We start from the raw sequence: 12,964 nt of genomic DNA, 5'->3' as shown, positions 1-12,964 counted from the left end.
TGCGGGCAGGCATCGGAAGGATACTTGTTGCACGGTCCTCTGAATGGTAGTGTCCGGGGACTGCGACTCCTTCAGCAGCTGCAGGATTTGCTGAAGCCCTTGCTCGTCAGGTTTCCACTCATACTCCATCTTGGTTTGCTGCAAATAAAGCCAGACACAGGAAGAGACGGAGCAAATGTTACTCCGGGTGCACAGGCCCGAGGGCTCCCGCGCCAACACCCCCGCGCGCCCGCGACCTGCCTGCAGTGCCCCAAGGAAGACTCCGACCGCGAAGGCCGGCGGAACTGCTCCCAGCAGGGCGGCCGCCAACGTCTACTGCTGCCGCCGCGGCACCAAGCGAGCGCAAGGAACCGACCAGACTGAGTCACCGCGAATTTGCAATCTGGCCCCGAGATCCGCCCGCAGGAGCCCCCTGGGTCCTAGTGCCACACAGCTGTCTCCAATTCAACAACTCAGTCTGTACTGAGGACTACTACTGATTTAAGGGTAATCAGAAGTCATTATCAAAAATCCCTGCGAGAAACACCTGAAGAAATCTGAGTTGACTTATTTTAAGTAAACATGATGAAATAAGGAGAAATGACAGGAATGAAAGAAAAGCCCGATGATTTCTTCCCCTGACAGCTCAACGATTAGTGATACAATAAAAATGATTACATTTAAAGCAGAATTTTATTAAAGTAAAATATGATGCGTTGCAATCACAGCCCATACATTGAAAAATATTAGCTGCAACCTTTGTAGAACATGGCTGAAAAATTACATTCTTTCATAAACCTTAATTTTTGAACTCAGTAAAATGATTTCTAAAAGGAAATAACTGCATCCAAAACCAAGGATTTGGGGCTCAAGGAAAAGCAAGAAAAATATAACATGTCATTTGATTCTCATTGCACTACAACGTGACGAAAGTATTTGCCTCCGTGTGATAACAAGGGGAAAAAGAGGTGAGCAAATCATTGTGTAGTTAACCAGTGAAGATTGGGACAAAAGAGATTTCTTAAACTACTACAAGTTGCTTACTAGTAAGGCCAACTCAAAGCACTGTATCAACAGTTTCATTAAAACTAAATGCTTATGGATTGGGGAGATTTGATGCACACACTATAATCCCAAGTGCTGGGGATGCTGAAGCAGGAGGATAAATATGAGTCTGAGCTGTGAGTGAGACCCTGTACCAAATAAACGGTTTAAAATACATACTATCACACACACTAAAAACCAGTAAAAATTAGGCATCAAGCATGAATTATTTTTAAAAGCTAAACAGTATGACAATTTTTAATATCACTGTACTGCATGATGACTTGATGGCTGTAGTAAAAAGTCCCTTCCTAGATTTTTAAAATTTCCTGACTTGTACATCTCTCTAGTTAGCTTTCTTGTTTAATGCTTTTCTCTCTTTTGTTCACCTTTTTCTTTGTGTGTGTGTGTGTAACGTTTTTGTGATAAGGTCCCACTTTGTAGCCCAGGCTGGCCTTGAACTCACTCAGTAGCCCATACAGATTAACCTCGAAGAACTCACTACAACCCTGCCTCAGCATTCTGAATGCTGGGATTACTGGCATGTACCTCTGCACCTTTCACCTTTATTTTCTTCTTAATGTCCTGTAATCTGATTTTATTAACCACTTTCTATTGAAAACAACCCAACCAATACTGTCTTTACTTAACAACCAAATACTAAGCCACCAAAACTGTCAGCTAGGCACAGTATCTGCTGGTACTGGTGTTTTTATTACAGCCTTCATTTTGTGTTATGTCCATTGTATAAGGGGGTTGTTTCTCGCCTGACTTAATATATTACATAGTTAATGAAATATTTTAAGAAACATAGTATTCCATGGTATAATTTTTATAATCTTGTAATTGATATAGACATGAAATTGTACAAAGTATAAGCATATAATGAAATGGATTTTGTAAAGTGACCCATCTGTGTAAGACCTATCTGAGCTCAAGATGAAGAGCATTACCTAATGCAAAGGGGTCTTACTCTCATTTCTGAGCCATGATCCTCTCCCTACCCTAGTAGAGTTCCTATCATAGATTTTTTTCCCTTCTTTTGATTTCACAACTTTCTTAAAATTAAAATAAGCCAAACAACATTATTGTACAAGAAAAGATAATCATATTGCTAAGCTTACTTCTGAGACAATGTTTTAACAGTTTGATGTGAATCTTACACCTTTCTGAATTCTTTTTTTTTTCCAGGTACCAAATTTCTTTATTTGAAGGAATTAAAGAACTTAAGTAGATGTTCTGGTACAGTTTATAGAAAAGGTTAAGGTAGCCCCAACATGCATGTGCCAACTTGGTGACATTAGCTCTCACTGTCACTGTCCCCCAAGGTATGCTAGTCAGAGGTACCATACTCTGGCGCCATGCCAGACTCAGGGGCTCCCATCTTGCACAGGTTGGTCACATGGTCACCCAGCTCTTTGATGGCCTTCACCTACTCATCCAGGTAGTGTGTCTCGATGAAGTCAATGATGGGGGTCATTCTTATCAGTGGCCAGCTCGTGCAGCTCCAGGAGGGGCTGATTCACACTCTTCTCCAAGTACAATGCATTCAGCCTATTCTCCCAGTCATCACGGTCTGGTTTCTTGATATCCTGAAGGAAGATCCAGCCACCGCGCTGGTTCTGCAGCTTCATCAACTCAGCATGTTCTCTCTCCTCGTGAGATTGGTGAAGAAAGTATCTGGCAAAGTTCTTCAAAGCCACATCATTGTGGTCAAAGTAGTAAGACATGGACAGGTAGACATAGGAGGCAGAGAGCTCCAGGTTGATCTGGCAGTTGATGGCGTCCTCGGCGTCCTGGTGGTAGTTCTGGCGCAGTTGCGAGAGCAAGGCCGCTTAGGGTGGTGCAGGCCAGGCTCCGTTCCAGCACTGTTGAAGCAGGACACCATGGCAACGCTCAGCAGAGAACCACCTTTCTGAATTCTTGGTCCTACACAGTACACACTGTAAGGTTTTTCCTTTAGGTCATACTCCATACTACACTAACACAACTATTTTACATTCCAGGCCAATGTACATAGACTTAACACACCTTTTATGAGAAGCACCCTCTTCTTTACAATGCATAGAGCATAATTTGTCTAATCACTTTCCTATTGGCTCCAGACTGTTTATACTTTTGCCACTATGACCAACACAGCAAAAAGAATTTTGTATTCATGTCCCTACACATTGATTGTCCAAGTACTGGCCAACCTAACAGTTATTGCCAAATAATGTTCCAAAAAGTCACATAATTTACAGTCAACAAAGTTAATGTTCTATATACAGCCATCATCAGAATCTGAGTCTTAGTTTTGAATTGGAGCTGCGGTTATGCACACAACCTACTTGCTGAGGTAAGAGACCACACCCCACTCAATTCCTCAGCACCCCTTTGGAATAAGCAAGTAAAGCTAGGCGTCAACATCTGTCCAGTGTGAAAAGGAACATCACATCCGTCCTAAGGATGGCTGCACATCAGTCACTACCATACTTCTTTATTTTCACACTCAAATGAAAACATAATTCCCCCAACAATTGAGAACTAAGAACATCTCTTATGATCAGACTATGTAATATCTGCTAGGTGTTCCCTTACATCTTTCCTTATTATCTGTAACAAAATGTTCTCAAAAATATTTGAACCTCAGACTATTCTGAACCTCAGTATCAGTTTATTTTTGAGGCAGCCTCATAATATAGTTCACGCTTGCCTCATATTCTTGGTGATTCTCCTGCCTTAGGCTCCCTGGTGGTGGGATTACAGGTATATGTCACCACACCCAGCCACATAGTTTCTTAAATTGTGGTAAAATATACAGGCATAAGATTTACCATTTAAACATTTTTAGTGTTCAGTTCAGTGGTAAGTGCATTTTCACTGCTGTGCATCTATTACCACCACCCATCTCCATGCTTCAATAATCGTAGCCAGAGCTATTGCAGGATTAATCTGAAAATAATTCTCTGAACCTGTTTCTCAGTTACAAATAGAAGTATGCCAACATCTTTTGGGATTAGCAGGTACTTGGCACAGAGTATAACTGGAAAAATAGTAGTTTTAATAGCTAAACTCATTGCTTTCTATCAAGTATAAGAAAAAAACTTTCTTTTATGTCAGAAGACTCTTCATGAAATGATTCATCACTTCACAGACAGCTTTCTCTCCTGGGATTCAACCTTTGTCTTTCAGTTCCAGCAATTCTTCTTGCACCTTTAAACCTTGAGGCTTTGAATGGGCTTTTTTTTTTTTTTTCCTTTCCCTGAATTGCCCTCTTTAATTAAACTGGACCATTTTTTGTGCATTCCTTCGTTATGCTTTGTGTCTAAACATCCCCGCAAAGCCTCATATGGCCAAGGTGGGACTTTGTCAGAGGTGGCTGAGTCTAGTGTGTGAGATGCTGGGATTAAGAGTGTGTGATTACTAAATCTGATCGGTTTGGCACTGCCTTAATCCCTGTAGCCTTGACAGAATATAAAAGGGGCAGAAAGAAGCTGTTAATAAGTTCCTATATTTGCTTTATGACCTGATTGCCATGAACTGTTTCTCTCTGGGATGCCCCTCTGCTATGTGCCACCTGCCTTGGAGCCAGCTAATAACGGACTGAAACCCCTACAAACTGTGGGCCAAAAAACCTGCCTTCCTGTAACTTAGGGTGTTGTGTATTTTGTCTCAGCAATAAGAAAAAAGTAACTAAGACATTCTTGTACTTTTTTTTTTCTTGGTACTAGGAACAGAACCCTGGGCCTTCCAAATGAACTACATTATATCCCCAGCCTTTTTAAATTTTGAAACAGGATCTTGCAGGACTACCCAAGCTGGGCTCAAATTCATGATTCTCCTCCCTCTGCCTCCCAAACTCGCTGCTCTGTAGAGCTACTGTCATTTACCAGATTTCCAAATATTTCAGAGTCGTCTTTGGCAATGATTAATATTTCTTCTGTGATGTTTTCCCAAGATTTCATTACAAGTCTTAAAGAGGTTTTTGAAAAAAATTACAGATCTATAGTTTAGAGCTATTTTCAATCTGGAAACTATCATAGTGTATTATAATTATTTTCAGCTCTGTTGCAGCAATAGATCATATATTCCCTGAGAACAGGGTCTTTTTTTTTTTTTTTTTTTTTTTGTCTTCTTTGCCTAACAGAATCTGATTCAATAAGTATTTGCAGAATAAGTACTATTGTTTTGCTATTAATTTAACTGAATAAATATTAATTTGAGCAATTACCCATGTGCTTGGTGAGCATTGGAGAGTTAAGCCAAAACAGTTCTGGTCCCCAATAAGTTCTCATGTAAGTGCTGTTTATGAAATCAAGTATATGATAAGTACAATAGGAAAAGAGAGAAAAGCAAATATATTTTGCCAAGAAAGAGAGAAGCATTTTCCTCCACCTGGCTCAGAGCACTTCACACTTTTTTTTCTTCTTTGAATTTCAATTAAATGCAAAATAATTTGTCAAGCAGTAAGATATTGTCACCTATAAGTTGTATCACTGTGTGATAAATGTTGCCATCAATGGTATAATTTCCCCAAACAGTAAACAATAGAACTTGTAGTAGAATTCCAAAGGAAACAAGGTACAATGGCCCTTCAATAACAGCAGTTTCCCCCACCCCAGAAAATTCAACATGTATTATAATTCTGCCATAAATTCCATGCATATATGTAAAAACTGAACTAGGGTCTTAGCTCTGGAAACCATAAGCATGTTTTTTGTTTTCACTTATGTGCTCTAAGTGGGACATTCACAAGTCACACACAGCGAGCACCCCTCAGTCTCACTCAGTAAACGGTAAGAGCACCTGCTAGTCACAAAGACCCTTCCACAGAGCAGTACTGCCTCAGTGAACGGCTACACAGGGAAAGTACACGGGACTACAAGGACATTAAGCTAATCCAATTAGGAGCTTGTGAAAATGCTTGATGAGGGGCTGGTGAGATAGCTCAGTGGTCTAAAGCACCTACTTAGAACAAGCTTAGCAAAGCACAGGGACCGGCGATTCAATCCCCCAGCACCACATGCCAGCCAGCCCCGCCCCCTGGTGGGTTGAGCTGGCCACACACACACACACACATAAAATTTTAAAAAAATGCTTGATGAAAGGACTCTTCATATGAGATCTAATAGTAATTACAGAAAGCAAACATAAGAAGGTGGCAGGGGATAGCAGGACTTCATAGGACATGTTAGGAAATCTGGATTTTAAAAACCCTACGGCTGACAGAAAATCTGTGGTTGGGTTTTTATCATACCTTATAAACTGATAAAGGTATGGTCAAATAAAAATTTGGAAAAGTATTAATTATCCTAGAAAGCAGAAGTGGGGAAAGATTATCTATCTATCTGTCTGTCTGTCTGCCTATCTATCTAGACATCTAATACATATACAATATACATCTGGGCTACCTACCTCTTTTTTCTTTTTTGTGGAACTGGAGATTGAACTCAGGCCCTTGCACTTGCCAGGGAAGCACTTATTCCACTGAGCCATCTCCCCAGCCCCTACCTAACTCTTTAATATTCCAAGATAGGATCTCAGTATTGCTGAGGCTGGCCTTGTGCTTGCAATCCTTTTGCCTCAGCCTCCCGAGTGTCTGGGATTAGACATGAGCCGATGCACCTGGCATAAGTGTATTTTTATAATTAAAATGATTTCCAAAACCCATTAGGCTACAATAAGGGCACAAGAGGTTGGGGGGAGACCTAACTGCTCAATCTAGAGCTTTGGTTTGTTAGGAGAAAGGCAGTCATATTTCAGAGACAGCCAGGATACTATAAAAAATTTTGGTCCCTAAGTATTACACTTAAAACATTCTATTATTTTGTTAGTACTGACAGCTAATATTTTTAAGTATAGTAGCAGTCAGTGCTTTAATCACTGATACATGTTAACTAACCGAATCTTACATGCTACAGGTATATTAATATTGACCACATGTTACAGACATGATCAATGGTTGAGGCAGAGAGAAGTCAAGTTACTTGCCTACAGTTACCAGCTAGTAGAGGAGAGGGCCAAGATTCAAACCTAACCAATCTGAACCCACACTCCACTCTCTAGGCTGACACACACTGCTGTCTCAACAGAACATCAACCTCTGTAAGCTGGAAATAAACATACATACACACAACACAGGCAACATGCAAGCACACACACACACACACACACACACACACACACACACACACACAGGCACACTGCTATACCAAAGAAAAAACATGTTTGATACCTTTGTGATGCTGAAGTGAAAAAGAGTAAAAATTATATTTCAGTACTGCAAAAGCATAATAGATCTAAAAGTGTATGAATAGATCTTCAGTATGAGGCCTGAAAATATAAAACTGATATATTTGAGTAACACTCTGCTAAAAACACTCCAAACATAATTTTCACAATACCCCTTTGTTGTAAATAGGTAGCTAGTATTATTTTCATTTGACAACAAGATAAATGAGAGGGGCTGGCGAGATGGCTCAATGGTCTAAAGCACCTACTTGGAACAGGCTTGGGAAAGCACAGGACCGTGGTTCAATTCCCCCAGCACCACCTGCCAGCCAGCCCTGCCCCCTGGTGGGCTGAGCTGGCCACACACACACACACACACACACACACACAATAAATAAATAAATGTTAAAAAAAAAGATAAATGAGAAAGAGCTTAAGAAATTTACTGAGTCATTTGCTGAACATCAATCAGATCAGTAGATATCCACAGTGTCTTACAGTTTTTATTTTTTTTAATGTATTTAGTACAGGGTCTATAGGTACAGGGTCTACAGGGTCTCACTACACAGATCCGACTCAGTGATTCAGCCTCCCAAGTGCCGGGATTTCAGGCGTGTGCCACCATGTCCAGTCTCAATCCCCAGCTCAGCATGCCCCAGGGGCAGGGCCAGCACGGCACGCAGGGAATCCAACCCTGGCCGCTGCGCTCTGCCTAAGCAGGCACTTTAGTCCACTGAGCTATTTGGCTGGCCCTGTCTTACAGTTCTGCTTTGTTTTGTTTTTTAACAAAAAGATGCTATGATAAGCAATGGAAAAAAAAAATCAGAGATATTCAATGGTCTAAATGTGCATGTTATTTAAAGAAAATAATTATTTAATAGAACTTATGTTGAAAATTGAACCAGAATTTAGGGGTGAAGGGAAAACTCACAGGCAGTTGATTAATAACTTTTAGAAAATAAATTTAAATGTCAATGAGTTAAAATGTTGATAAGCTTATTAAACCATAGCTATCAATAGAACCAGGAAGTCTTCTCAGAGATTCTATAAAGTAGAGAGTTTTGGATAAAGAAAGAGAGGGGAAAAGTAAAGCCGCCCATTGAGCCAACCTAGCTAAAGAAAGGAGCTCAATTACATTAGAAGAACAGGGAAGACAGCACATGTTAGCACATGTTAAAGGTGTTAGACATGGGTCTTTAAGCTTTGACTGATTAAATATAGTAAACAGTCTAATGCACCACTGGAAGAATTATGCTACGAAGTTCAAATTTTAATTTTATGGCATTATAAACTTATTCCTAAGTGCTCAAAGATTAAGAGAAAGAGAAAATGAAAAATAGATACTAGAGAAATTTTACATAAATGTATTCTTAGAATTCAAGAAGACCTTTGAAGATTACCAGACAGACTACTCCAATGCTACAGTTTATAAACAAAAGTATGTATCAAAGTGAGTGGGTGATTAAAAAGGAAAGCAGGAGCTCAAAACTCATCTCAATCTATAGCCAGACATTTAAAAAAAATACTTCAGCTCATTTAATATTCACAACAGTGCTATTGGTAGATATTAACTCCATTTAATATTAACTGAGGTTCAGAGAGGTTGGGTACCTTGCTCAACTTGCATGTGGCAAAGCTGGCATTGAATATCAAATCCGGGATGCTGAAGACTGGACTGTGCCTAGTAATAACAGTAAGCCTGATCTCATTAATGAGGTGCTTCTACATACTGATTACTATGCTAAGGTCTTCAAATGGATGATCTCATTTCATTCTGTAAGTATGAACTATTATTTGTATTTTCCAGAAGAGAAGCAGTCTTAGAACTTAAGCAAAGTGTCCAAGGTCACAGACAATAATGAACAAAGCCAAGACTTAGGTCCAGATGCACCTGACTTCAGAGTCAATGCGTGGAACCACTGCCTCATGAGTTTCACTGTACCACCTCCACACACGTAAATAACCTGAACAGAACTTAACAGTGGGTGAACCAGGATTGTTCTGGATACACTTCTCTTCCTTTTCTATTTCATGAAGCACCAAGAATCCACAACTTTCTTGGATTTCTACGGTAGTTGGTAGATTGTGGTGTGACTACTGCAACTGTCTTTCAGTGGTTTGTATTTTTTTTGGCGGAACTGGGGGTTGAACTCAGGCCCTTGAGCTTGCCAGGGAAGCGCTTATTCCACTGAGCCATCTCCCCGGCCCCATGTTTAAACTTAATTAAGTATATACTTATTTTATTTATTTATTTATTTATTTATTTATTTATTTATTTTGTGTGTGTGTGGCCAGCTCAGTCCACCAGGGGGCAGGGCTGGCCGGCATGTGGTGCTGGGGCATTGAACCGCGGTCCCTGTGCTTTGCTAAGCTTGTTCTAAGTAGGTGCTTTAGACCACTGAGCCAACTCACAAGCCCAACTTACTCATTTTTAATCAAAATATAAGGCGGATAAGGAGTAATACCTCAGTAAGAGTGTAACTTTTGGATACACTACTGTCACCCTCAAAATACCAAATCTGTATTGAGCTCTACAACAAATGCAACCTTCACAGTTGGTCTTGCTTTCCACGTATGTCTGAGCAGCATCAGCCAATAGTTCTCAACACTGACTGAACATCATAATCACTGGGAACTTACAGCCAAATGAGAACCACTCAATATATCCACTCCTGGCAATTATCATTCCTTACTCTAATGAACAGGACTGTTATAGCTGTACTAGAAATGACAGAAAACAGAAGAACAGAATGCAGACTGCTCTGATTAGTAAGAAACATAACTGATCTTACCTGATTTGATGAATACCAAAACTAAGAACATACTGTTCAAAGTTACTTAATTTGTACTACTTACTAAGGATGTGTCAGATGCAGGTCAGCTAAGTGCTCATTTACTTTGTAATTTAAACAGTAACAGATACTAGGTAAGGAATTATACTTAGTTCTATGACAGAAAAGGAATAGGAAAAGTCAAGTTTTGAGGTTAGGAATAAGTGTTCTCAATAAATTATAAGCAAAGCACAGCAGAAAATCATGGTCTTTGAGTGTAAAATGAAATTTCTATATGAAATCAACTTACCCTATAAACAGTAAACACAACTTCTTCAAATCAGTGTTATCATTCATACAAGTAAAAAGAAAGCTTAAATAAGACCACACTTAAAATCCAACTACATAAATAAATTAGATTCTTAATGCTCTTAGCATAAATGAGCTTCCAGGATTATACTCAACTAGAGTCATTTAAATAGTTCAATGGACTGTTTTCATTGCTTATGTCAATGCTATTCTACTAATAGTTTCATTTTTATAACTATGGGGCCTGGGAGATGGTTCATAGGATAAGCGCTTGACTGGCAAATGCAAGGATCTGAGTTCAATCCCCGGTTCCACCAAAAAGAAAAAAAGAAAAAAAAAAAAAAGAAAGAAAGAGTCATTTTTGTAACTAAACTTTAGCAACAAAAGTTCTTTTAAAATCTTGTAAGCATATGTGACTTTAAATCACCTTTTAATTTTATTGAATTTTCAAAACTACTTTGTGAGTCAAAGAAACAGTCTCACTTATGTTAGGTAAGATGTCAAAAGTCACTCAGCTAGTAAAAGTTAAAATCTAAGCCTGAGTGAATATCTTCCCATTTTGGGTCCTATGCTTTCACTACTTAAAACTGCTTCCTTAATTCCTAGTTCATTAAATATGTAAGGACAATTAATTAAAAGAGTAGCTTATGTCAGAATAACATTGCTCTACACTGTTTATTTGCTGGTTTATACTAGTATGCATGCTAGGATGCAAATAACCAATTATTTTCTTGTGCATCACCTGTAGTAGTCAATAAAAGGTGTGTTTCAGTGTTGTAGAACCCACTGTATACATGTACAAAATGATACATTAATTAAAGGAAGTTAAATTGATAAGTTTAAAAAAAAACTGGATAGCACGTGAGAATAACCAAATGCAAATCAGTTTGGTAATAAGTATATTGTTTCATTGCAGCTAGTCTGCCTCTGAAATTCTGAATGAGAGGGCCCAGGAATTTCTCATTCATATCCAAAATGATGCTTAATTAAGTGTATGCGTTGGTTCCACATTTCACAATTTTAAGTGAAAACAGGAAAAGAAACACAGCTCTGTGTTCATTAGCAAGGCTGAATCAGAAGTGGTTTAGATAATAAAATAGATTTAAAAAGTTAAGTAGTTAGTAGGTTGGTATTCGTTTTACCTCATTTTTTGTTTATGCTGAAATCTCGCACATTAACAAGAGCACATATCAGATTGCAGTTACAGGAAGATAGCGGAAGAAATTAATATTAATTCCTTGGCTAAAGTGCCTTTCTGCAGTACTTGTTGCTGGTAAGCACAGGCCCACAGTCGTACATACATGGGTTTAATTTCAGTTCTCTAACATCTTTTGGTAAATTTTTTGAGCCACAGTTCAGTCATCTGTGAAATGGTGCTGATGAGATTAACTGAGAATATAAAGTGTCACACTGTAGGTACTTCATATTCATTTTTTTCACACTATACTCCCTGCTAAAAATGTCATTAAAACTCAAGATTTACTGAAAGCAGCTCATACTATTAGATCACAATTAAAATGAAGATTTCTTACACAATTTTTGTACAAATAATATGTAACAAAGTGGGCATCTCTTATTGCTTAAATGAGGTGATGCTATTGTTTAAATGTCTATATCCTTCCAAAACCATGTTGAAATTAATTTTCAGTGTGACAATATGAAAAGGTGGGGTCTTTAGGAGGTGATTAGTATTAGGAGGCAGAGTTCATGAACAGGATTAGTGCCTTTATGAAAACAGCTTGAGGGAACTGTTTAGCTTTTCATTCTCTTTCTGCCAAGTACAGCAAGAAGGCACCATTCATTTTTAATGGTGTGCTTTGTTTTGTTTTTTGGTAGTGCTGAGGATTGAACCCATAGCTTCATGTATGCTAGGTAAGCACTCTGCCACTAAGCTACACCTCCAGCCCAAGAAGGCACCATTCATAAAGCAGAGTGCAAGCCTTCATCAGACACTGAATTCACTGATTCCTTGATGCTGGATTTCCCAGCCTCCAAAACTCTGAGAAATAAATTACCATCTATAAATTACCCAGTCTAAGGTATTTTGTTATAGCAGCAGAACCAGTCTAAGAAAGGTAATATTCCAAAGCCTGAGCTCATTCTCCGGTTCCAAAAAAAATTGCTGGAAAGAGGAACAAAGAAGTAGAAATCAAATGGAAAGTGTTAAATCAGATATCAGTTTAATCTATCTGTATACAAAAGTTGTATGGGGAAAAACTAGTTTAATTGTTGGCAGTCTTCACAGTATACAGAGATACAAAAAGATCACAAGAAAATGCTATAGAGACAGTCTAATATAGAAAAAATGTTCTGCAAGAAATAGTATCATGTAGAGACTCAGAGCTCAGGCCCAGCGAGACGATCTGGGGTCCTCCGGATCCTGAATACACCCAGAGCGCAGGCAGGCGAGTGAGTGAGACGACCGGGGCCACGGGATCCCGAATAAACCCAGAGCGCAGGCCCGAGGAGTGAGTGAGACTACCTGGGGCAGCAGGATCCTGAATAGACCCAGAGCACAGGCCCAGCAGGGAACCTTTCAGCAGAACTCCCTGCAAAGAGGCTAGAGGCAAGACCCACCAAGCTGATTCAGGAGCAGAACATCTTGCCAGAGAGACACAAAGGGTTCAAGTCTAACGGCTGCAGCAGAA

General features: G+C 39.3%; 1 protein-coding gene across 3 annotated transcripts in view; it reads right to left on the bottom strand.

The window, feature by feature from the left end:
* Tnpo1 (transportin 1) overlaps positions 1-12,964 on the bottom strand; it is a 94,451-nt gene that overhangs the window by 60,410 nt on the left and 21,077 nt on the right. The window contains exons 1-2 of one of the 3 annotated variants that reach the window (XM_023703634.1): positions 250-347; positions 25-138 (exon numbers count right to left, since the gene is read on the bottom strand). In XM_023703634.1, the coding sequence (XP_023559402.1) occupies positions 25-129 (105 nt within the window). In that variant the 5' untranslated portion in view covers positions 130-138; positions 250-347. Of the gene's footprint in view, positions 1-24; positions 139-240; positions 348-12,964 lie in introns of those variants that run through there. The other 2 variants (XM_004643475.2, XM_004643474.2) reach the window with 2 other exon arrangements.

This window comes from Octodon degus, unplaced genomic scaffold (genome assembly GCF_000260255.1).
Source record: "Octodon degus isolate 3935 unplaced genomic scaffold, OctDeg1.0 scaffold00177, whole genome shotgun sequence".
NCBI classification, from domain to species: Eukaryota; Metazoa; Chordata; class Mammalia; order Rodentia; family Octodontidae; genus Octodon; species Octodon degus.
Note: the sequence above shows the minus strand (reverse complement) of the source record. Positions and strands in the feature narration are given on the sequence as shown.